Source organism: Sceloporus occidentalis, unplaced genomic scaffold (genome assembly GCF_023333645.1).
Source record: "Sceloporus occidentalis isolate IW3139 unplaced genomic scaffold, rSceOcc1.0.p SCAF_109, whole genome shotgun sequence".
In the NCBI taxonomy this organism is placed as follows: Eukaryota; Metazoa; Chordata; class Lepidosauria; order Squamata; family Phrynosomatidae; genus Sceloporus; species Sceloporus occidentalis.
Genome location: NW_028317089.1, coordinates 2,278,126 through 2,304,883, shown reverse-complemented (window position 1 = coordinate 2,304,883; position 26,758 = coordinate 2,278,126). Strand labels below are relative to the sequence as shown.

The window sequence follows — 26,758 nt, the reverse complement described above, 5'->3', positions numbered from 1 at the left end:
GCTGAGGGTTCTGCTGCTGGTGTGACAATGACGTCACACCCTCAGGACAGCCCCACTGGGATTGGCTCATCAGTTGAGCTCTGACAGCCAGCAATTACCAGTCTTGTAGTAATCTGTCCTAAGCCTGGGAGTCCCATCACATGTGTGCAGGCAGACTATGCAGACACTCCACAGCACAGCCCTGCTGGCTCTGCAGCCACATGCACTGCAGCACATCTCAGCAAGCACTGCCTTCCATGCACAGCCCATAGAGGAGCACACTGCCCTCATCATCTGCCATGCATTGTTTGCATAGAAGCTTTTAATCAACTGGATCAGATCGAATGCATTGCACTGGTGACTATCCAAGTGCTTACTTCTTGCTTTGGACTTGCAAACCCTTCCAAGTGCTTTTACCTTGTCCCTCAGGTGTTTCTATGCATGCCTGCTTTGCCCTGGCTCTTTGCCCATCTGGAAGAGCTGCTCAGTGCTGGCACATGGCATGCATCCTATATGCAAGGTGCTTGGCAAGGGGTAGTTTTGGTGCGTGATGCCCCGATGCTAGGCGTTCTATGGAAGATCACATGGAAACATTGTGTCCACATGTTACTGTAGCTGCTGATGGATCTAGCAGGGGTTCGTCCAGGGTGGGTGATTGCTGATCGCTCGGGGTATCTTTCTTGGATCGGAGAGTTACCCTGATGGGACATTAAGGGGAGTGGAGCATAAGACACTATGAGCTCATTGCAAAGGTCCGTCTAGGGGAGGAAAAAGGAAAAAGTGAGAGTCATCATCCCGGATTCACAGTTTATGGACAGAACAAAACCTCATCTCCAACACACAGCCCATCAGGATGAAAGGATAAATCTCTTTCATTTCTCCATCGCTCAGGGAGCAGGATATCTTAAAACCAAACTATGGCTTGTGAAAAATCATCAGATGCCTCGAACCCAGCAAGGAAGAACCCCAGCCTGCTGGAGCTAGGGGCTCTGTGTCTGGACTCTGAGATCATATTTGGATTTACCAGTCATTTGTTGAGAAGGAGAGGCAAGGTGAGTCCCCAAACTGTCTATCACTTTAACCTTTAAATCCCACCTGTATAAAAAAAACAAAAAACCCCACAAGGTAACTTCATGGGGGTCTGAAAGCAGCTTCAGCCTTCTGTGGGCTACAGGTTGTGGCTGAGTGTGATAGGGGCTGCAGTCAAAGGTAGGAGGGGTGTCGCATGGTTTGTACCCAGGGCTATTTTGGGTGGGGATGGGATATTGGGGATTATTTTGGTGAGCTACTTGGGTTTCAGCACCAGGGACAGCACCTTCTGCAGCGCTCCTGCCTTGAGATCTCAGGTTGATGACACCTAGAACGGGCTTTTTACTTGGGATCAGATGAAAGAATATAATAGAGAACACATTTTTATCATATAATTAGAAATATGGTACAGAAATGGCATATGTTTAACAGACAGTACAGCTGATGGTAGATTAAAGGATAGTTCTGTAGTATAATACAGACTGGGCTGGAGGATTCTGGTGCAGATTGGGTGGAACTCTATAATACAGAATAGAGTTTTATTGTACAATACAGAGTATTGTGCCATAGCTGGGGCTCTACAATACAGAGTTTTAATGTACTATACAGAATATCCTGGAGATTGAATGGGAAGCTGTAATACAGAATATGATGGAACAGTATAACCGAGATTACAGTGAATTGTATAGCGCAGACTAGAATGAGATGGAAATTCAAAGAGAAGTTTATGTACATTATCATGTTAGTTAAGCAAATATTAGACTTTATATTTATTTAAATTTTTTTTATTTGTTGTCCCAGAAAAAAACTGACCAGCTGCTTTGCCCAGGGCTCTGTGACTTATAAAATAAGGTGTGTCTCTTCTAACAAAATCAGTTAGGTGTCAGGGTATCTTGCTTTGCTTCTGATCACAATTAAGGAAATTCAACAAATAAAATATGAATAACTCGAAAATTTGGCAGAGGTTATTGCTTTCACAAGGCAGCCTCTGATGCTGCATTCTCTACAGGGCTTGGGCAAGCTTTCTTGGCAGAGCATGATGTGAGTTAGCAGCAGCTGGGTATGAGGGGAGAGGCTGGGGCTCTTGGGAGGCACTGCCTCCATTCCAGTCAAGACATATCTGAAATCCCACCTGGTGCTTTCTCTGCCATCTCAAGACCATTTCTCTTTGCCATGAAATATTTAAGCAAGTTAGTGAAGCTTGGCAGGGTGGGGAGAGCTGGCATACAAGGAGGTCTTCCTGGTCCTACTGCCTCTGCAAACAGCATCCTTCCCTGTTAAAGGGTTAATAATGAGGAGTCTGCAGCCCTATGGGGATGTGCATTTGGGTCTGATCCCCCTCCACACCAGTCTGCAAGCTCCAATCTTAGAACTTGTAGTTTAGAATTTTCAGCAAACTTTCCTTGGGGGAAAATGAATAAAGCAAACAATTCATTATTATTGCAGTCAGATATCCTGAGAAGAAAGCCTTGTGGCTACAGGTTCACGGGGATCCTGTCTGACATGCACCAGGGGACTGTTTGATAATCTTTTTTTTTTTCCTAAAGAATATTCTTCAAACTGCATTGTGCTAGAATTATGGGAGTGTGAGGAAGGAATGTATTTAATAATACTACTCTGTCCCAAAAGGGTTTAGATCAGTATTTGGGTGGCATATATATATATTTCATAGAAAATGGAATGTATTAACCCTTTCACACCATCTGATATATTTGTCTAGCACTAGAATGTGTTAATGAGTGCTTGTGGCTGTCCCATTTGCTCTTAATACAGATAAGCAAGGCACATTTTAGGAATAGGCATAAGTTCCTTTATAAAAAGTCAATCATTGTGCTCATTTCCATGTTTTAGATATTAGTTATTTTTTACACCCAACCTGTTGGGAGACAGATATCTTTCCAACCAACAATATTTATGAATGGGTGATATTTCGTGGGAAATATCCTTAATTATGCTAATTTCACGATTTTAAATGTATTTAGTTTTCACAACCAGACTGGTGGAAGACAGAAATCCCTCCGACCAGCAATAGTCCAGTAATACGCTGGTGGCTTCACTTGGTCTGTAAGCAAGTGTAGTGCTGTCTAGGACTGCTGTTTAGCCAAACCACCACTAGGGGCACTGTGCTCACCTTCAAATCAAGGCAGAACACACAGCTCCTGTGTGCACTCAGCAGAAGAAGTGAAGCAGAAGGACTGAGTATTGAATGGAGAGCAGATGAAAATTTAATAGCCTCGGCTAACCCCTTCACTGCTGCTGTCCCCTTTAGGGCATTACAATAACTAGAAAGGCTCATTATCCATTTTTTAAACCCCTTCCAGTAGGGGCACATACATTTGCTATAGAGTTGTGACAGCAGGAGCACTGCATCTGCCCCAAGGATGACCATTAAGATAAGTGGAAGTCCTCAAGGACACTGGAAGTCTCTCATATTATATTTAATACATTTTTTTAAAATTCTTTTCATTGAGGGGCTTATCACACCCCTTGTCAACCCAATAAAAAAAAGAGAGTGCATCCTCTGGGATACCATGGCAAATTCTTAATGTACTGAATAAAACATGATGATCAAATGTAAATTCTAGAGAAAACAGAGCCGCTGTGCCTTTAAAATAGCACAGGTGTATTATTTATAGAGAAAGTATCAAGGGGGATGAATGTAATGGGTCCAACAGAGCATGTAATATGTGATGTCATCACTGTTCCACTGAGATGGATTAACTCTCTAATACAAACCAGTAAGGATACAACATATACTACAGAGTAGAAAGCACCATCATGGTTTAAATCCATGCCGGAGCCCAATGAATTGTTACTTTTGCAGAAGACAAGACATAATGTGATACCCTAAACTTAAAATCCTGATTTAAAAATCAATAAAACAGAGATTTTTTTAATTTGTCCCTGGCGCAAGCACATATTTCCACTCCTCTGGTGCTCAATGGGTTAAACATGTTCGGGGGAAACCATACTTCGGTGGCGTTATCTACATTTAATGAATTTAGTCGAGACAGAATGTGTGCCATTAAGGCTTCTCTTTTCCCCGAGGTGACCCTGCAGACTGTCAGCTTGTGTTAGACTAAGTCTGAATGAAAGTGCATGGAGAGAATGTGAGCTCTCAGGTTGTAATGATATTTCTCCATCAGTTCCTCCAGTTGCCCAGTAGATGGCACTGTTGTATCACGTATTGGGATATCTAGAAAATAGGTTCCAGATCCCATAGGCCTGCAGAGCTAAAGTGAGACCTCAAGACAAAACAGACAACTCCAGGCACTTAAACCAGAACTGGTTATAGTCCGCAACAGCTGTAATACCAGAGCAGAGATTCTCCAAAAACACCTTATTTTTAGCCGTTTATCTCCTCTTGTAAACTTTTCTTACCAAATATCATGAAACATGCCCTTCAATGCCTCCCGGTCACCCCAGAAGAACCCCAAGGATTCAGATATCACATACGGAGAAACATTGTGCTATACGGGATTAAAGCAACACCTATAGGGTTATATAATCCCATAAATAAATGATAATAGTTAATTTTACTACACAGCTGAAGCAAAGACAAACTATTGGGAGAAAGAAGGGACTGTATCTACTAACACAGTTCATGGATACTTGAATGTTTTCTGAATTTGCAGAAGGCTGCCTGCAAACTTGAGATTTTAAGGTTTCTCCTATGACTGCAGACTTTAATTAAGACCAATTTGGTACCTCCTCGTTAATTAGATATTGTGAGAACCCAGCCACATCCTCATTAACGTCTGGGTCATCTTCTAACCACATCTTGATGTCTTATTATTCCTTTATAGCAATCACATCCACAGCAGTCTAACATTTCCACAAGTTTGTCTAGAAATTCACGTTCTTTTCATTGAGAACATCCCAAAATATTAACAAAATCGTCCTCCGGCGATCTTCAATACACAGTTATTTACATTCCAAAAAGGAATCTGATGTCTTCCCAAGAGTGTATCACTCATTCATTCACATCAAACCGATAACTTCTATGAACCAATCTACATCTTCTTCTATCATAACCCCCTATACTAATGTTCAACAACTTCTTACTAATTATCATTATCTTTGTTTTATATAGCGCTAACAAATCCCGCAGCGCTTCTCACAGTCCCTACATTCTTTGGGTCTGACAAAACTAGAACTGACAGACAAAGACAAAGAGATACATTAGGTAAAATCCGGCTCGCAATCTTACCACCATGTGCTGTCTGAACAGCATGAGTGGAGCATGTGGGGGCAGCAGGGTCTCGGAAACTCAATGGGTTAAATCTGTTTGGTAGGATTTGTGAGTCTGTTTAAATTCCAGGAGATCTGATTTCTGCAGGGGATGGAGTGAACCAGAAATAGCCAATTTATTTTGGTGGGTAAAGTTGCCGTATTGTAAATCTTTGAGCTTTTCAAGCCAGGAACACATCCAATCTTTCAAGGGATTAACTATGTAATCAGTCTCTCTCTGTGTTTGACATACAGTCTTCCAGGCACTAACTGATTCATTTGACAGAATATAACATATGCATGTGTAGGTATGAGAGAGCGGAGACAGACATGGGGGGAGAGGAGAGCAAATGCCCCACTGGGCTTCTTTGTGCCATACAAAATTTGCATCACTTCGACAGCCACACAACGGATATGGTCTCGGCTGTTCTATTCTCCCAGATTCCTTGTCTTAAGAGCATGCATTCCAAATAATCATCCAGAGCCCCCCCCCCCCCCCCCGACCACAAAATCACAGGCATGACAAGGGGATATAATTGTTTGAATTCTGGCTCATTGAGTGATCATTGCTCGCAATAATGAGGCTCGCATATTTTGCAGCAGAATTTGGGTGAAAGTCCTGCAGGGTGTGCGAGTGTTCACATCTTGCTGAAAAAGCAATTAAGAGGACCTGGTAATTAATGCAGAAGAACAATCCTTTCCAAAGACAATTGGAATTCCAAAGTCAGCCCTAATTCTCCATGAACAAAAGTATTTTTAGGATTTCCAAATAAATTTCAAAAAAAAAAATAATTCATGATTTAAAACTGATATTTGTGATGGTTTAATTAATTTTGTTTGTTTCCAATGGTGATTACTCCAGTTTTTTATCTTTTGGGGTGGATTCAATGTCATTGATAAAACCTTCAGAGATACCTCACTATGTGGAGCATACCCAACTTTGCTACATAACAGATTTGGACACCAAGGTGCTCAAAACCTTAATTTCTGAAGTGTCACACGATTTTGGGATGGGGTTAGACAATGGATGTAGAGAAGAAAAGCTTAATATCCAAATATCATTACCCAAGAATTACTAGCCAAGGTATCGGCAGATGAGGCAGGCTCTACCAAGAGGTCCTCAATAGGTACCTTCTGTGTCACCAATGGAATACCTACCTCTTAATTACAATAAGAAGAATACTTCCCACAATGGCCCTCTGTCTTGGAATGTGGAGCCCAGTGATTTTGCTTAAACCCTTGGTTTAAGTTAGGCCAGGTTTAAGAACCATGGAAGCGTATGATAAAAGGTTTAATTCTAACATAACTTCAAGGTGATAACACATTCTACCAAGCAGCATCTCTGGGGATTATTCACTAAATGAGCTGTGTTGAGAATGTTCCAACCAGCCATGCCCATAGCTCAGAGATCATTATCCATGTTGATAAGATGACAGTGGCTGTGCACTGAGCTCATGCGCGAGGTATGAGGCCCAAGTCAAAGTCTATTGTATTTTAGCTGGACTATGGACACCAAGGCTTTAAAGAACAGACTTATCTTAAAAAGCCTGGTTTTCCTTGGTTTTGATGTCATGTCATTGCTTGAATTCAACAATTTTACAACTAAATGTAGCATTGACAAAATCATACCCTGTACTGTTCAATGTCCGAACCCTTCCTAGAATTAACTATTTAATCCTATAACATTTTGCCTTATTCACGTGTTCGCTGGGATCACTTAATTGTCACGTGATAGAAATGTAGGCGCTGATAGGTTGTGGCCATAGACACATAAAACATTTTCTGTGTTTTTTTTTATTTTTTTATTTGATTAAACATTTAGTGGAAATGATAAAAGTTACAGATCTGCTAAGGTCTATTTGCTTAACATACTAGACAGTGATATTAATGTTTTGTCTAAGGGGAACTGTGACAAGGGGGTGGATAAGAATGGAGTGTTAGGTTCCCTGATATGACACATTCCCTTTCCTATGTATTATCATAAAGATAACTCCTCTTTGGGGTATTAGCCATGAGACATATCAGATGACACAAAGGAAACACTGATGACCATTGCTTGCTGTAAGGCTAACAAGGACTGTCTCCAGTGAGGGGGCTTCTCCTTTATCCAGTCCCTGGACCCAGTGGGAAATCCTGAGATCATTCTGCTAATAATCATCCTCCCTCCCTTCCTTTCCCCTGCTGATGGAGTTTCACAACCTCTTTCCTGAGTGATTAGTTTGTCCTGTTTGAGAGCTGCTGAGAGGGGGGGCTCCTCCCATAGCACAGACCCTCCAACTTGTAGTTTTTGTTATGCCTACAAAAAAAAAAGGCATGGATGGGGAAAAGATGACTTAGACCCTGCAAGGGACATGCTGCTGTGAAGTGTGGGGCTTTGGGCAGAGACACAACCAAGTTGAGAGAGGACAGCAGCCATGTGGGCCCTGTGCATCCCTGGTGGCCACGGACTGAGTCCCAGTTGTTAGCCCACAGCAGAGGAATAGATCAGAAGCTTTTTGCCCCAGACATGATTCCTGCCCTGGAGGGCACAGGCTCTGCCACTCACTTCGGGCTGGTAAGTTGCAAAACTTTGGCTTCCAGACACTGCAAAGAAAGACCGGACCCCCAGTGGGTCATAGTGGGTTACCCTAACCTTGTGGGGATCCATTAGCCCCCTGCGTGCCAGGATTAATAAAAATCATTTTTTAAAGACACATTTAACCATAAAACATAGAAAGAAGAGAAAGTCTTCTGGAGATCCTCGGGAGGCTCCGATCTCCCTTGCCCGATGGGGTGTGAAGGAGCTGTGTGTGTTGATTTATTTACTAATAGAACGTTCGCCGGTTACAATGTATCACCCACTGCGCGCATCTCTGTGATCTCTAACCGGCGCTCCTTCTTACTTTCCCCCGCAGGTTTCGGACAGGTTCCCCGGCAGGGAGCTCCCACCGTCCCCTAGGAAGAGGCTGCAGTCTGCGGATGAAGCTCTGCGAGGCAGCCGCCCGCCCCCGGAGGGAGCCGGGGCAGCTTCTCTGTCGGAGCTGGGACACCCGGAGGGGGCAGGATCTGGGGAATGGTGCCCGTACTGTCAGGCTAAGCTGGCGGAGTTAAAGAAGCAAGCCCTTAAACTGGCCATTCCCGGCTCCAGCACGGTAAGGACCCCATCACAATAATATCCGTAGCTAGAAGGAAATTGGATTAACCCCTCTGGCACTTTAAGAGTTAAAATGTATGTGGAGCGCACAGATGACATGATGACGATATGCAGACGCATTATGCTACATGTTTATAAACAAGGATGATGTCAGGAGCAGTTTGTTTGTCAACAGAATGAATGTGACGATAAAAGGACTGGAAATTTAAAGAGTGGAGTGGAGATAAAAGGACACTGTCCCTTTAAATGTTTATACATCACATGTAGAGAGGCAGTAAACACTACCTTTCTCACCTATTATTGTAAGGTCACAATGCACCCAAGAATTGGCTTTTTTTTTGTCCATAATACACAAAATTCACACATGTGCAAAAAATTGGACTTTTGCCAGGAAATCTCACTATCCTGCCAGAGAACATGCATTAACTCTTGCAAGGCTAGGTGGAGATTTTCATCATGCATTAGAAACATAGTTAAAAAAGAACAAGTTGCCATGATCTAAAATTGGAGGGTGAGAGGTCTAGATGAATGTAAGTTTTACGTTACTGAGAGGGTGGTAGATAATTGGAGCAGCCTCCCAGCAGAAGCGGTAGAGGGTAATACAGTAAGGGAATTTAAACATGCATGGGATAGACAAAAAAACTGAATCTAAGACAATATCAAAGGCTGATTAAGACCTGAGTCCTACAAGTCTCAGTCTAAAAATAGGCAGACTATAGGGGCTGAATAGTTCATATTTGCCAAGTCTATGTTTCTATAATCATTTTAACCACTTGCTGTCTGTATTATTATTATTTATTAATTAATATTTAGTATTAGACAAGGAACAATTAATAGGTAGTATTTGGGTTAGCACTTTGTGGCGTTCAAAAAATGGGTAATTCTTATATTTTATAACCATGATTTCATAGATAAAGTACTGTATACCCAGGGTAATGGGGTATTTGCCACAAAGGTAGGTGGCCACAAAGCTATCAGGCAATAATTAGGATGCCATTATCATTCTGTTCATACACGAAGTCTGGTGTCACAGTGAATGGCTGGGTGACCCAGAAAGATGGTTTGCGATTTTTGCTCGGGAAGGAAGCCGACCTCTCGCGGTGCCATGGGAGTGAGCGGTGAATTAATTAACTGTGATCGCTGCTTAGACATATATTTTCCTCGTGTGCTATTTGGAAGTAAATCCAACGCAGACGAATAGTTTTTGTAAGGCGTTTGGGGTGCCTGGAATGATTGAAGTTGGGTCCAAGTCTAAAAGGCAAAAGATGGTATTATTCCCAGGAGCTTTCTTTACACACTGGAATATCAGGGCAATGATCTCTCCATAGTTAAAAAGGGGTGAAATCATATTTTTTCAGAGCTTGGTGAATATGAAGTCTTTATGTTGTAAAAGTATGATGTCACATGGTGACTTAGTTATATAGGTCATGTCCGAGGCTCTGTTCTCCACTTCATCACAATGGAAGTAGACATAGCGTTCATTTTATTTTTGGGTCTTATTGGACATTGGAGCCCTACTGGAGATGGCAATTTCTGTCGAGCTTATAGGTTTGGAAGACTTACGGGTCAACCGACTCAGCGGTAAAGCAGTTACAGAAGGTTGTGCACTCGAGATATGCCAGGCTTTATTCACCAAACTGTAAATTTAGGATAAAACATTCAATCTCATCACAACTCTGGACTAGGAAGGACCATGTCCTCCGAGTTCCTCTTTCAAGGTTGACCAGAGTGGCCCTCATAGTTAGTACACTGAGATTTCCCCCCCCCCCCCCCATTTCAGCAAAACTCACATGGAAAAGCACCGTTTAGAGAATGAAGCCCACAAACCAGGGCTGCAATTCTCGCTTGCACAGCGGCGTTTGATCTACTAGCAAAGGTCGGGGCTGAAGTTCCACTTAGGGTTGAACCAAGTGCAGACATAATTCATGTCACCAAAAGTCCCTTAATACAAACATGTGAAAGGAAGTTCTTTGAGATAAACAATCGCCTCTTTCATTTCCATTTAAACGACTCTACAGTCCTCATGGACTGTACTTTGTAGCCGTTTGTCGGACGTGTAGGTTCCATATAAAGACCTGTTTATAGTGCGTAATTACATTATTTACACTACTCCTTGATACATGGCCAAACTGACCCAGCGATGATAAGAGAGCTAACACGGCAGAGACACAAAGTGTACTTTGGCAGCGGTTACGTCTATTCTCTCCTGGTTTTAAAACTGTTACAAAAAGTTTGCTCAACAGAACTGATTGATAGACCTGTTATATAAAATAACGTGCCTTTAAAACGGCTCGTAGCCTCCCATCCGTTGTGGCCACTTATATCATCCATGGTTGCTGTGGTCCCATGACTGTTGGCTAGAAGATCTTTCACAAAAGCCAACCTTGACTTACAACACCGACCTCAAACTAATCAAACTCGTTACATAGTAACACAGAATGTGCAGGCAGATGAGACCCATCCGGCCCCCGTCTAGTCTCCTTGTCTTCCCTGTGTAAAGGGCTCGTCTTAGATTTAGTAGCCATATGCCGATCCCATGCATGTTTAAATCCCATCACTGTATTAGCCTCTACCGCTTCTGCTGGCAGGTTGTTCCTCTTATCTACCACCATCTCAGTAAGTAAAACTTCCTTCCATTCCATCTCAGCCTCTTAGATTATAGCTTCTTATTCTAATATGTCTGCTCCTTTGAAATAAACCCTCCTATACTTTCTTAAATCCCTTTAAGTATTTAAATGTCTCTATCCCACCCATCCCCCCCTTCATTCCTCCAAGCTGTACATATTCTCTCCAATGTGTCAATATCCTTCTGGAGATGCCATGTCTGGAGCTGGCTTCATGCAGCCGGCTTGCTTTTGGGTCCTCACACCTTTTTTAGAATGAGGAAGGAACCTTTACACTTGTTGGAGGATACGTCGTATTTTACTTGTTTTCTTTGGTTGGATAAAAAACAATGCAATTTTTACAAAAGTCTTAGTGAAACCGAGGTCTGCGGAGGAAACCAGCGCTCCTTGACCTTCGATTCAATTGAAATATTTCCTGCGTAATGATTTTGATATCCCAGCTCAGGCTATTGTCCTTTTGAGCTCTAAACGTTGATTGTACGTTTTTTTTTTCTTTCGTATTATCGGATATGTTTCAGGAAAGAAAACAAAATTTAAAAAATCATTTTAAGGGGGTTTCCTTCCCTCCGATGTGGATGGGGTTTAAATCGCAGCGGTATTTCATTGACAAATGACGGCTAAAGGGGGGGGACTTAACAATGGACATGTTCTTCGGCGGGTTTGTTTCTTGATGGTCTTCATGGCTCTTATCTCTAGCTGGGTGGTAAAGACACCTTTGTCCTAAAAAAAAAAAAAAAGGTACACCTGTAGAGTCAATAGCTTTTGCCCAGGTGTTCAGGAGAGAAGACCTGTCCTTTAAGGTTAGTTTGGGTGGTCCCAATTGTGTACATCTCAAAGGAAACCTCTCTAAAAACCCGATGATCGGTAAATGAATCCCCTCTCCATTACGTTAGGCTTTGTGTAGAGTCATCATGATGTAATATTCTGTCATTTTGTTAAACCTTGACAATATTGTTTAGAGATAAAGTTTCAGGCACACAAACCTACATTGTGTTACCGGGATGCCAGTGGGCCAGACTGTGGTGGAAAGAACACTAAGTCCCTCTGTTCAACAGCTTTGAACTCCTAGTCAGTGGAAGTTGTGTATCGGACGTAGACCACAACCCACCCGTGATGTTAGAACAAAACTTTGTGTTATGTGAATAGTTCACTTAGATAAAAAATCTTTTTAAAAACTCTAAATCCAGTGCCTTAGACCACCAAAGTTTGACCACGAGGAGCGGACGGGACATAGTTGTCGTCTTGCTCGGAATGAAAGGGTTAAACGATTTATGTCATAATTGGTGGCTTTTTTGCAAGGTTTATGGGTCTAGAGCCGCCCCTTTTTCAGCGATCTGTAAAGTTATCTAGTTAATTGCACATAAATTAGACTAACGTCAAAATTCTGCCTAGATTCTGTCCCTCGAGACCTAAATCCTGCTCATGTTTTTGGGCCAATAAGTGCATTTTAAGAATAGTTTGGGAAGGGTTAATGTTTCCCCCCTACTCCTCGCAGGTGCCTTCTAAAGAAAAAGATCTAGAATACACCCATACATTGTATATATTATTCAGATCCCGACGCAGTTAATATTTAGTACATAGGCTTCAATATTGATGACCTATAAATATAAGAGCTCTCTTTTTTTGGGGGGGGGGGACAAATTTATAGCTTTTAATTACCTTGTAACTATTACCCAGTCTAACGAATGCACCTCTGGAACTTCGTACTACCCGTCTTCTCCTAATTATAAAATGGTACGATTATGGAACATATTATTCTCAATGTCCATAGCTAATCGTTTAGAAATTATGAGCACCGCAGTATGGGAAAGTTGCCTGCTTCTGGTATTTTCCGAATTTATTCCCTGTCTCTATTTGGTAAAACTTTTAAAGCATAGGGCGATACAGACGTCGGTGAAATACAGCTTTAATCACAGTTAATAAATGCTTAAACAGGCTTTTACGCTGATGGATTGTAGCACAGAGATTCATTTAACACGTATGTTGTAAATTGCCTGTTTTCTTCGCTCGTATAGATCTGTGGTTTGTCTAAGAGATTTACCTTTATAACTCATGGCAACAACTTTTTGTTGAATGTCTCATCAAACATTCATTTGGATCAGCAGAAGACTTCATAAAAGAATAGACCTCATCCCTTAAAGGTACTAAATAGCTTCATGTGGTCTCGGTACTTTCTGCTCTGTGGAGACCATCAACCAACCTATTTGTTCCATTTATTCTGATCATAACAACTTTATTTTTGGACATATCATCAAACATTATGTTGGACTGGCAGAAGACTTCACAAATAAATAGGCCTCATCCCTGAAAGGCGCTAAACAACTTCTTGTGGTCTCCTTAAGTACGTTCTGCTCTGTGTAGACCATCAACCAACATATTAATTTCTGGGTGATAACTTCATTTTTTTATGTGTTGTTAAAAAAATTCATTTGGATCAGCAGAAGACTTCATAAATTAATAGACTTCATGCTTTAACGGAACCAAATAGCGTTGTGTGGAATCTTTGTAGGTTATGTGGTCTGAAAAATATCTACAAAGTAATCCCACAGCTAATCATATTAATCGTATAGAATGTTAGAATTCCCAGCAGTTTCCGAGATGTTCTTCTAGCCTTTTTCGAATGTAACGTAGCTTCACGCCAGAGATTGCGCTCAGAACTGGTGGAGCAAAACATGTTGGGTCTTTTTTCTGTGTGATGTTGGCTTCACCACACCTGTTTTAATGGAGCAGTTAAGATTAATAATCATATACATATGCCATGTTTTCCTGGTGCAGCCCTTCACTCTTTGTCGCGATGGGTGTCATTGTCATCTGTTTGATTAATCCGGTACTTGGAATCATGCCTGGCACCGGAAACCATTTGGCTCATGGCGCATGATTCTCCTTACGGGGTACGACATTTCTTTGTCCATATTGTTGAGGGATGTGCCCTACACTTGGGAAACCACTTGGGACACAACGCATAGGGCCAAGTCAAAGGATTAAAGATCACTTTGTTGATAGGTTGGCTAGCGGGCTACAGTGAATCACTAAGAACACCGTTTATTCTGACATATGGCATAAAAGACACTTTATTTTACATTACTTATAGAAATTGATATTGATCAGAAGTAGCTCACGCCAACCAAAGTTCAAACGTACCGTAGGCACAGACGAAAAATGAGACGTTTCAGCATTTGATTAGCATTAAGTAACTCTACTCAAAATTCTATTTCATTCTTTCCTAATAATCGACCCCAGCTAGGAATTTGGCAAACTGTAGCGGGAACACTTAAGAAATACACTAAGTGAGTAACTGGCATCGCTTTGCATCAAATTAACCGCAGAAACGCCAATTGAACTTGATACGCGCTCCTTTGAAGTCATAGTATTACATTTCTATTATTTTTTGGGGACTGTATAATGGTCTCGCCGACGTACGGCTGCTTCATTGTAATTACCGGGTTGGACGTTCCCATGCTATACGATGTTTACTATTGTTAAGCTTGCTTTTAAAAAGTCCCTTCCTGTTCACGTCGTTACACACTTTCCCACCGCTAATCATAATGTGAAGTTCATTATTCAAGCCGCTAAAGATCGTAGGCACACACACACCAGAATGGAAATGACTTAACCCCTTAAGGACAAATGGGCGGTCCCTAAACCCATTGAAAACAATGCATTTTGAGCCCGTGCATGTACGGGCTTTGTCATTAAGGGGGTTAAAAAAAATACAAAAAAAATGAAATGGATTTATATACATATTTAGCGCGTTGGATCAGTCGTCTGTCTTTTTTCCCCCACATCCTGTCTTATTTCTCACTTTTTTGTCTGTCCTGGCAAAGTGAACTGCGCCTGTTGTGACGGCCTTTTTCAATTGTTACGGGTCTGGAAGGCCAAAGTTGCAATCGCTTAGTCTGATACAGGTCATTCTAGGGTTAATTGAGCATCTGAATTGGTTCTGATGGGTTTGTTGGTTCGTTTCACAACTAAAAACCGGTTTCTTACCAACATTGCCTCTGGCTATTTCAATAGGATATCTATAAAACATACCTCCCAAGCGTCCTGTTGTCCACGAGACAGTCCTGGTTTTCAGGCACTGTCCCGCTGAGCAGTCCTACTGTCCCACATGGGCCGGTCTGGCAGACCGAGGACTGTGCCCATGCGTTGAATAACTTGATGTTTATTAATATAGGGCTTTTAGTAATTCAGAATAAAAAAAAAAAACCAGAGAAATGGAATAGTAAAAAAAAAAAATACAGATTATTGTAAGAATTTTTGTACTTTACATACCAACTCAAACAAAGCCTGGAGAAAAAAAAATACTTAAGGATTTAGAAGGAATAGAAAGAATAGAGTGAAAATAAACAAAACAAAGCTACTAAAGTTGTTTGGCGTGGAAAGTTGCCATTGTTGCTGCACAATTGCCAAAAACAACTTTTGTTAATATTTGATGAATACGCGGCTCGTGACATTTAAACGGACTCTGAATGCAGCTTATTTATCAAATATTCATCAATTTGTATGTATTATTGTAAATAAATATACGCGTTACGGATCACCTACTACACACCTCCCAAGTAGCCCTCTTAAGAAAGACCAGTCCCACTTTGGGACCCAAACCCCTGTGGCCCTCTTTCCTCCCTTGATGCCCCTCTTTTTAAGGGTCTCAGAATGTTTCCTGGGTATGAGGGCATCACAGGGTTCTACAGGGTTTAGTTATGGCTGATGGGGGTCTCCTGGCTGTGTGTTTGGACCCTCGTCAAACCAGACCTTCCACTCGATTAAATGTTCCAATCCAACTAATGGGGGGGAACTTTGCGCGTCTAGTTCCAGAAATATACATCGGTTGTGTTGGGTTTTTTTTTGGGGGGGGGGGATCCTAAGCGTAATCTATAACGATGACTAAGGACACTTACGGAAAATAAGTTGGGACAAAGCCAAAGTTCAGACAACTGTCTAATCAATCGTCTGCTGCCTCCAGAATCCTTGCCATTCTCAAGATATTTCCTTTATTTGCTTTAAGGACCCCTGTCATCCATGCTTTGCCCCCCCCACGTCCCTCTTATTTAACGGATAGAACCTGATGTGACAAAGACGCCCCCCCCGTCTCATATTTGAAACATTTGCTTGCATTTTATTTTTTTTCTCTAAACCAAGAAGTTATTAACCAGAAATATATTTTTTTAGTGGGTATATATATATATATTTGGAAATATTATACCTAAAACATCATTATTTAAACAAAAAATACACTACAAATAAAAAAAAAAATTAAGAATGAAAGAGAATGCATCGCAGTTTCATGGAGTACAATGTGGTTCTCAACAAGGAACCTGCGAATATCCATTGTATTTGTAACACATTTGGTTTTGGAAAGTCAGCCATATACTCAACTTTTTTTTTTGTCTTATAAAATGTGTCTTAAAATTCTACTGAACTCCAAATTCGAGGAATCAGCCGGGATTTTATTTTCCTATAGATAATTCTGGTTGATATCTTCTGGTGTCTGCGTGAGTATTCAATCATCTGCCCTATGTCTGCCTCCCATCTTCGCACTCCTCCTTCCGAACTCACGATGATAAATCACCCCCCCCCCATAAAAGGGGGATGGAGTAAATTAATGGGGATTAATAATCATGAAAGCCAAGTCAAGATGGATTGCCCGACGGAGTAAGCTTTTGGGAAGTGATGGTCCGCCTTGAGCTGTGAACCTTATGACTAGGGGTTGGTAAAGATGTCTTGATTTCCAAGACCATCTGGGATTTGGCCTCAAACCCTCCTCCTTCCAATAAGATTTGTCTGGGGGTTAAAAAAAATGACCTAACACAGATTTACCCCTAAGGCAACTGCCTAGTCTGGCCATATGGATGGACCGCCCCTTCTACTTTTTTAACTTCTCTGCTCCTTCTTAATTGCTTCAGGAAGATCTTGTGCAGAAGACAACCAACGGGAAACTAATCAACGCTCAGACAACGCCCTTCGCTTAGAAAACCTCACGCCTAGACTTCTATTGATCGAAATAAACTATTTTGGCCCAAAAACACCAAGAAGAATGCGTTTAGCACCGAAGCCTCATCACGTGTATGCCACGGGTTTCGGAAGGTTAGGTTATCTCTGCGGGGCGCTCCATATGTCATTTTTCCACCCGTTGAGTAATGGAAAATGTGGCCCTCACCGCAGGAGAGCTTGGATTTCACCAAGTCTGCGAGCGTTAAAGCGCTCGTGTTTGTGCGTAGAAAGAATTTCCTATTCTGTCTCTGTTTAGTTTGTTTTTTTGGCAGAGGTCATATCAACCTGTTTAAGCAACGCTACCCTTTTCCTGATTCTGTTGTTAACTCAGGAAAAACAAAAAAAAAAAAAGCCATTACCAGTTACGCCCAGATTACGGCCCATTGCCAAGCGGAATAGCCCGTTGGGAGCGCTTGCCGAGCGTTCGGCTGCAGCTTTAGTTAAATCCAGGGCTGGAGAGAAGGCACTTGTTTGTGTAAATAAAAAGTGGAGGGCAAGAGAGGAGTAGTAAAAACGCCATTCTACTTTATGGTTTTCTGGTCTCCAACTACATTCTAAAAAAGAAAAAGAAAAATTGGTTCGGTAGGCAGGGGTGGCTGAACATTTTTCAGGGCTGACAGTTAATGACTGCACAGACTGTAAAAGATGTACACAGCCAAGGAGCCTTTATATATCTACACACATTCATACACACACACACACACACACACACACACACACACATATATACATACACACACATACACACACAGATATATACATATACACACACATACACACATGTGCACACATACACACACACACATGTACACACATACACACACACACACACACACATATATACATACACATACATACAGACACACACACACATACACACACACACACACATATATACACACATATATACACACATACACAGATATATACATATACACAAACATACACATACACACATTTACACACACACACATATATACACACACATACATACACACACATACATTCACACATATATACATACATACACACACACACACACACACACATACACACATATATACATACACATTCAACACACACACACATACACACACATACATACATACATACATACATACACATTCACGCACACACATACATTCACATACACACACACACACATATACACATACACACATGCACATACATACATAGACACCCACACACACATTATAGTTAATGCTGTGACTGACTATTGTAGCTGATTTTTAATGGAATATCTTCATAGGAGTACGGAGACTCCCATCACTCCTGTGTTCCAGTGGCCCTTTATCACTCCCATCACTCCTGTGTTCCAAAGGCCCTTTATCACTCCCATCACTCCTGTGTTCCAGTGGCCCTTTATCACTCCCATCACTCCTGTGTTCCAATGGCCCTTTATCACTCCCATCACTCCTGTGTTCCAATGGCCCTTTATCACTCCCATCACTCCCGTGTTCCAATGGCCCTTTATCACTCCCATCACTCCCATCACTCCTGTGTTCCAGGAAAACAGCTATTCATACATATCTATACTGTTACAAGTTCTAGATCTTTGCAATTCGTTGCTCATGCACCTGCACTCAGTGGGCTGTAGGGTGAAGACAGTTAAGGAATTATGTTCTTTACTTTAGAACGGCGTGCGATATTTCGGATTGAAAGGATTCGGACGTGAAAGTGTACTGTAGTTTTCTGAAATTAGAAGATTAAAACCATTGTACTTTGGCGAGTAGCTGTGGAGGGCGTTAAATGCGATGCCTTAGCATGGGAATGAGTTAGAACATCTGGTACGCTCTCATTCCCCGTAGCTTAACCCCTTAAGTGCAACTCGACTTGCAACTCTTTGACACCTTCGGAAATAAACCATAAGCCAAGACATAAGAGGCGAGGATTGGGACTTCCATGTCCTCAGGACAAAACTTCGGTTAAGTGTAGAAACATGCAACAAGGATAGCATGAGTGAACATGAAACTATGTGGCCTTGTGTCTCTGGTCATAAACCCCTCTCCTCCCGCTCTTGAGAGTTAGAATATGATTCAGGTGCAGGGTTATGATGTCATAACCTAGTGTTGTAAGTCAGAAGAAATGTGTTTAATAGCCAAGGACCAGGAACAGAGAGCTTTTGCCTCTGGCAGGACCGGCCACCCAGCAGGAGATGAAGAAAGTCCTACGTTGTTGACGTCAATTATAAAGTTGTTACTCTGCTTTCTTAATAACGAGCGGGGATAGCCCACTCAATCTGCATGTATGTGTGGCATTTAACAATTACCACCAACATGGCAGCCAAGTGTTAAGTGTTCTATACTGGAATGCTGTGGTCGGTAACCGTATAAAGACAGCGGGGGAGCAGAGCAGACATCTGTCCACAGGGGCATCGGAAAGCTTGCCGTCTGTCCTCGGGGGGGGGGGGATCCTTTCTGAGCTACTGGGCTGTGCTGTTGAGTGAACGATGCTTTTCTTGGACAGGGACTGGTCAGCGCTGGTATTGTGTGTTGGGATCCTTGGTGTTCTCTGATGGAATCGTGGTTCCAGGGATCTATCGGGCAGCTTCTCGTTACCATCAGAGGCATCTGGGGCTAGTAGAGTAGTAAGAAAGCCGGAATATACACTCCTAAACACGGAACATAGATTAAGAACAAAGGATTGAGGTTTTTGGGGTGAGAAGGGTAAGAGTCCCAGGCTCAACAAAGTGGGGGACACTTTTGAGCCACCTGGCAACAATGTCCTTGCACCTCCTGCCCCCTTAAGCGAATGTGACATCAGCTGGAGTTGGGGACTCTGTCTTTGCCCCATGTGCCGGTAGTCCTACATTCTGCTCTCCGCAATGATGTCATAGACATTGGCCAAAACTTAGATGTGATTGGTGCCAGTAACATAAACTGGACAGGAATTAAAGGATCCCGACTATAATAACACTAGAAAAAAATATAAGCTTTGGGTGTAGACCCTAAGTCACCTAAGGTCATTTTCTATGATTTAAAGCAAAACAACAAATATCCAGTAGGCTCTTATTTCTTCCTCCGTGTTTTTTCATTAATCCAATAATCTCCTGGGAATTCTTCGCATTTCCTTCTCAGACCAACTGGATCCAATTTTTTTTTTTTTGTCCATATATTTTTTTTTTGTCCAGATAAATTATGATGTTTAATATGACAGAAGAAAGCGTTAGCCAAAAAAGATCTCTAAACCCCGTCTCCTAAAAAAAAAAAAAAAAAAAAATCCCATTGTTGAGTCTGGCCGGTTCTCCAACCCTTACATTTTACAGGCAGCTGTCTGCACTCGAGTGTCTTAAAAAAAACCCCTCTGTGTTTTCAAGACGGTGCAAATATATTCTGTATCGGAAACGAGACACCCTTAGGGGATAATGGGCGGGAAAAAAAAAAAGAGAGTGAGAGACAAAGAAAAGAAAAAAAGCATTAGTATGATTGTAAATACCTTCGACCTGGAAGGGTGGGAAAAAAAAATAAAAGATGGTGGGGGGGGCTACTAGCCCTCTTAGCAATTAAGCTTCAGTTCTGAAATAACACCTTCCGACTGCCACGGAGCAGATGCTGTAGTCATAGTTCCAGTAAGAGTGAAAGACGGCTCTAGAAGCCACTTGGCAGCTATTGGGCTGGAGCAATCCCAATTAACCCCTTAAGGACAACGGGCGGTCCCTAAACCCATTTAAAACAATGCATTTTGAGGCCGTACATGTAAGGGCTTTGTCATTAAGGGGTTAAACAGAAGCTGTGACATACTAATTGGGGTGTTGAGTATCGTGTCGGGAGATAGACTACCTGATGTGCTAACGACTTTCTATGTGGGGGGGTTTAATGCCGTGGAAAGAGCACGCAATGTACCCCCCCCTGAAAGATTAAGGACCTCAAACGACCGTTTGCTGAGCAACCGTGGATAATGATAGAATACTAAAAAGGTTATAAAGAGGATTATTATGATTCACGTTCCCCCCCCGATCCGCTAAATGTAAACAGAATGTTTAGGGCTATGAGGATAACATAGAAGAACAATAGAGAAGTAACATTAGAATTCCGCACTGCTCGGTCTCATCATCGTCATCATCATTATCATCATTACCCGTGAATTTGTAGCAAGCTGTGAAAAAAATACGTTGCGCCTTAATTGTCCATTATTTGAATATCTATGTGAGGAGCAACATATGGGTATAATTTGGTAAATTTACACAGTACTGTTAATATACGGGGGGGGGGGCGGGGGGGACTTAACCCGGGCGATTGACTTTATAATCATCTACTTGGGTGATTGCCCTACTGAGCAGGACATTTTGGAATGACGTAGATGCTCACGGGAGATAAGTACCTAGGTATTCATCCATTTCCAGAAGCACTTAGAGAGGCTTACGCTGCTTTAATCCTCATGTGTCTCTCCGAGTTAATTTTTTTGACCAAATCCTAGTCTCCTGCCCGTCTCTCAGTTATCTTTTCTGTATTGTTATTGCTTTGAAATATAGTATTTATCTGGGTCGAATGAGTTGGCTGAGGAGCTTACAATCTCCAGTTTACAACAAAATGCACCTTGTGAACACAATGGGGGTTATATCATCTGAAGAATAGGTTCCTGAGGCCCCAAAATGTTTAATATGACTTCACCCGGACCAATAGGGCCAGTGGTGTATTAATCTTTAGTGCTGCCCTAGGCCTAATCCACAGGAGCACCAACAGCCTCCCTTTCTGTGCCGGGATACGCCAAGGACCTGCGATGATGGGCAGAAGTAAACTATGAAGGCTGCGCTGACTTGACGTAGTCCACCATAGTGGTAATTGGCCAACTGGGGAGACCGGGGTCTCCCTTTTAACCAGTTGTGGCTCAACGGGGAGCCTGGTCACCCAATAGGGCCACCGGCTCCTTGTAATGCAGCAGAGGAGCGCTGCCAACCTGGACCTGCCACCAGGCCTAGTCGCTCCAGACTTCCCCTCTGTCTTTCTTCCATAATGTAGTTCATCAGTATTTTAACCATTTAATTACTTTTTTCTCGCTATTGAGTAGTATTTTAACAGTTTAATTACCGTAGTGTGCCACGCCCCTTCTACCTATGAGACCATTGTTTGGATATCGTTAGATGTGTGAGCACCCACTCATCGCGGGGGGTCTATTGGAAGAGACAAACAGAAAAGGGAAGTCTCAATAGGATGGATGGATCCGAGTCTGCTGACAGCGGGAGAAGAGCAAACAAAGCGGCTTCCTGCCTTCGCTGTTAAATGCATTCCGATGAAAAGACTCATCTTTTACGACACAAAACCTACAACTTTATCCTTAAAACGTCACGCCAAAGTGCATTGAGATAAACGAGGGGGGGGGGACGACAGAATGTCAATGTAGGCAGACATTCCTTATTGATATATATCAATAAATTCTTTTTCATCAATGGGGGGACCCAACTTGATTTTCCGAGGTGCCAATAAAGCAGTTTACAAAAAAATCCTAAATAATAAATACTCAAAAAAATCTCAGTAGTCAGGGTCTGTAAGGACCTGTCCTTTGATCCCAAAGATTGACTAAACTTTTTAACGAGAAAAAAAACCAAAACATAAAAAGCCCATACTTGTTGGTGGCTCCCAAGCCATGGAATTTGACCACACCATTATAAATAAGCCAGCCACAATCACTCGCCCATTTGGAGGCATGGATAGCGTCATGGGTCCTTTGGTGTGTCTCGGTAATGGATCTCTTAAAAGGGCTTAACTTTTTCTCTTTTTTTTATCTCTATCCTCACAATGATTAAAGGGTTTAGCCTTTTAACCGTGGTATGATCCACTCCATGAGTAGACGGCAGAAACACTCATATGCTTCAGCTACGAAGACAAAGTCCAGACCCAATTCTTGTTATAATCAGTTATATACTCCCGCCGTCTCTGTGTGTATCGTATATATAAAAGCACTTGGTATATAAACCCTATCATGTGTTCCCATCGAGTATCCCACACAATCTATCATTCTGATATAATACACTCTACGCATTATTCACATTATTATTGTATTATTTTCATGAATTATTATTTTTTTTATCTTAAACTAGCGTTAATTTTCTGATTTTAAGCTTTAGAAAATATCTTAGAAAAGTCACATTTTGCTAAATAATTTATTTACACGATAAAATTGGAACAAAATGACCTATTCTATCGGATAACAAAAAGAACAACATAGAAACAATAGTCCTTTTTTTTTTTTTTTTTTTTTTTTTCATAAATCTTTAAATTTTAAGTGTTACACATTTAACAATTCCCTCTTGTCTTATCTTAATATTTTGTATCTCAGAGAGGGAAACAATACAAAACAAACAAACAAAAAAAAGACAATAGTTCTTTTTAATGTAAACTTTGAGTTAAACTTCGAAAGAGTGTCTTCACTGTCGGTTCTAGTTTTGTCAGACCCTTTAAACGTAAGAAGCGCTACATAAATCGTTTCCACCATATAAATATAATAATAATAATAATAAGAATAATTTAAGACTACATTTTTTTAATTAATACTGTTTCTGAAAGTCCTGAATAACAGGGTAGGAGACCTAATTAGGGCTAGATCAGCTTTCAACATCTTTTCACATCCAATTGTCATCTCTCCTGGAGGATAAGGTTACAAAGGTATGCGTCAATACATCGGTTACATCCTCCGAGAAGGATACCAGATGTTCCTTAGCGTCCGACGAGGAGTTCTGAGCTTCTCTCCAAACCATCACGTTTCACTAGGTAAGAAATGATGCAAAATCTGTAGCTCCGGCTTCGAGTCCCATCGTTATCGCTCTGCAGCCAGACATGACATCGTTTTTAAAGGAAGAGTTCTTATGACATCATCCCAAACCAAAGATGTATTTTTAGCTTCATGATTTAAAATCCCTTCCTTTTCTGTTTTATAAAGCAATGCTGTCAGGTACCAGTTTGGGAAGGGTTTCTTGAGTAACATTGTAGCCAAAACCTGTAGACGTGTTTTCATGGGGTAAGCGTGTGTAATGGGTTGTCCACGTGTGGCTTTGCTAACATGGTCACTTTGCATGTAACTTCCTTCTTTTATTCTTTATTGGCTGGGATCTTTTGTTTAGTCTACCTTAATACCCATGGAGACGTTTAAAAAAAAATATTATGACTCTTAATCCAAAAGAAGAAAGGGGGGCTGAGTTACTTAATTAGTTACAAGATTGTTTTAATGAACTATATATGTGCCATGGTGACTGATGGGTTGCTTGTGTCTCTGGTTAACCCTCGGGATGTCAGAGAGAACTGAAAAAGGTTATTCACCCATCTGCCTTCCAGAGGGATAATATTTGTGTGTAGCTGGGGGGGGGGGTTAAAATTTGGATTTAACCCATAATGGGACTTTGTTTTCTACTTTCAAGCTTGAATGGGATCTGATGTTTTGAGGCTGCAACAAAGTAACGTCGTTTTTAGATATAAGAATAAAACAGCTGATATGGCAACCGTAAGCCATTTGCATAGAATGACATAGGCTGCCTCTCCGCGCATGGCTTTGGGATAACAAAATGTGACCTGCGTTCTTTCACAGGCTTCAAACGCATTCAGCAAACATGTTTATATTTAGAGAACTTCTTTGAAGAGGGCATTTAGCCAAACAAAAGGCCGAAGACACACAAGTGTGACACGTTTATTGGCTTCTTGTCATTACAAAGATTCCTCTTTGAGCCTTTTTATAAACAGAAGCAGCTTCTGTCTCAAAGATAAAGGCCATTATAATTAAAGGGCACCTGATTCAAAGTTAACTTAAATGCTGCTTTGGTTACCAACTTACCTGGGGAGGAAATACAGACGATACAGACAAAGACCTGGCTGAGCAAATAAAGGCTACTAGTCCTCTATCTGTGAATGATGTGTAGTGTTCACTATATCACACCATTATTTTCAGAGATTTGGGGAAAAAAGAAGAGAATCAAATATCGACAGCCCTCGTTCCGAAATTAAGCAGCGCTGAAAGTGTCTTTTTTTTAGGACAAAAGTTCTTATAATAGATTTTTTCTCCCCCAGTTTACAGATGGAAATCATAGGGTTTCTTAGCCGCTGCTGGAAAGTACGGACTGTAATAAGTCATTTGTACGACAGCAAAGCCGTAAAGCAAGGCAGAGATTTAGATCAATGAGGAAAAGCGAGTGATTTAACCCTCTCATAGGCAACACATTGCAAAACGAAAAGATTTAAAGGAATGCTTCAATAGGGACATTTCACCGAATACAGCATTATATTATATTAACCCCTTCGTGACAAGTCTCGTACACGTAAGGGCTCACAATGCATTTTCCTTAACGGGTTCGAGGGGTTAAACATAATAATTTCCATTAAAACTAGGTCACAGTACCATTGACATTTTACAAACAAAACATTGTATTTGTTTAAGACTTTTAAATTTGGCAGGGGGGGGGGTTTGGAATCCCCGAAAATGTATAAATGTAGCCCCCCCCCGTGTGAACAAAAAAAAAAAACAAAAAAAAGTCACCCTGTGCTCCCTTCATTCATTAAGCAATAACTTTTCCTCGCCGAGTCCTTTGGAGTTTTATTTGTCATCAAATCAAAAGCGATCGTAAACTCTTAAATAAAGGAATGTGCTGCTATAATTCGAGTGGCGCGGTTAGCGCTCGTGTGGACGCTCAGTAAAGCGGCGGTGTTCTTGCAGAGCAGGATGATAATTTGGGTTATAGGATAGTCGTCAGCCCTGGAATAATCCCAGTGCTGCACGCTGAGGCTCGGCCGTTGTGACAAGGAAGACCGGTGTTCAGCTCATTGCTGGAACAGTTGGCATTTCATATTTCCGTGGCTTCTTGCTGTAGGGTAAGATATTTACAAGCGACACGCGGACGTTCTAATTTCGTTAAATCCACATCTATCGTTCTGTTTTAATATGCCAGACGTAGAAGTGATATAAGATTACAGACAGGGATTATCTCTCTCTTATCTCCTTTTATACTTTCTTTTTTAATGAGGGCCATGATGCCAACCGAGATATCAGTAGAACTTTTAATGTCTACGCTTATTGTCTGTTGGAAGCTAGAATTGGTCTACTTGGTAATATTAACAAATTCTACATCTAGTTTATCCGTTTGTTACTTTGATTTTTTTTTTTTTGTTTCTTCAATTATTCTGTAACGAAACAATCAACCTCACGCCCCACTGTCATAATAATGTTTCAGAGTAAACCGTGTCCAGTACTGTCCAGTTTTGGTCTTCTTTTTTTTCCAGTTTAATTAGTTGAGGTCTAGATTTTTTGTATTTATTGCCTCAGTTTTATTACCCATAAGAGTTTTTCTGTATTCCATCTTAATGGATATCTCCAATTATCTGAAATGGAACTATACAGAATGCAGCTCGGAGTTGGCCACCTCTGGTCTACGATAGAAGGCATGGAACCAGCTTGATAACAGCGTTGGAACGCTGCCCAAAGACTTCAAGGTCATCCCAGTAGGATAAGGTCATCCCAGTAGGATACTTTATCTATGTGTGGGGTTTGACACGTCTTATTTCTCCTGGGCTCTGACACTTTCCTTCCTTGAGTTCATATCCTTCGTATAATCCTTCCTCCCCGGTAGGAGGTAACTCCATAAAACAAGACTTTGCCATGGAATCATAAAACCATTTTAAAAGCCCAGACTTGACTTTTAAGTTTTAATGAGGTCTATGTTTTTATATCCATGGTGTGTGTTTCCTTTTAACCTTAACGCCCATCCATGAACCAGGTGTTTTGTCACATTCATTGGGGAAAAGACACACCAGGGCGATATCAGGACGCAGCT

At 41.4% G+C, this 26,758-nt stretch overlaps 1 protein-coding gene across 1 annotated transcript in view; it reads left to right on the top strand.

Annotated features, from left to right (window-relative positions):
• The first annotated feature begins 896 nt into the window (after positions 1–896).
• Positions 897–26,758, top strand: part of LOC149283191 (kinesin-like protein KIF26A) — a 73,176-nt gene continuing 47,314 nt past the window's right edge. Inside the window, exons 1-3 of the mRNA XM_089497846.1 lie at positions 897–1,031; positions 8,133–8,348; positions 19,715–19,744. Coding sequence (XP_089353972.1) covers positions 897–1,031; positions 8,133–8,348; positions 19,715–19,744 — 381 coding nt within the window. The remainder of the gene's footprint in view (positions 1,032–8,132; positions 8,349–19,714; positions 19,745–26,758) is intronic.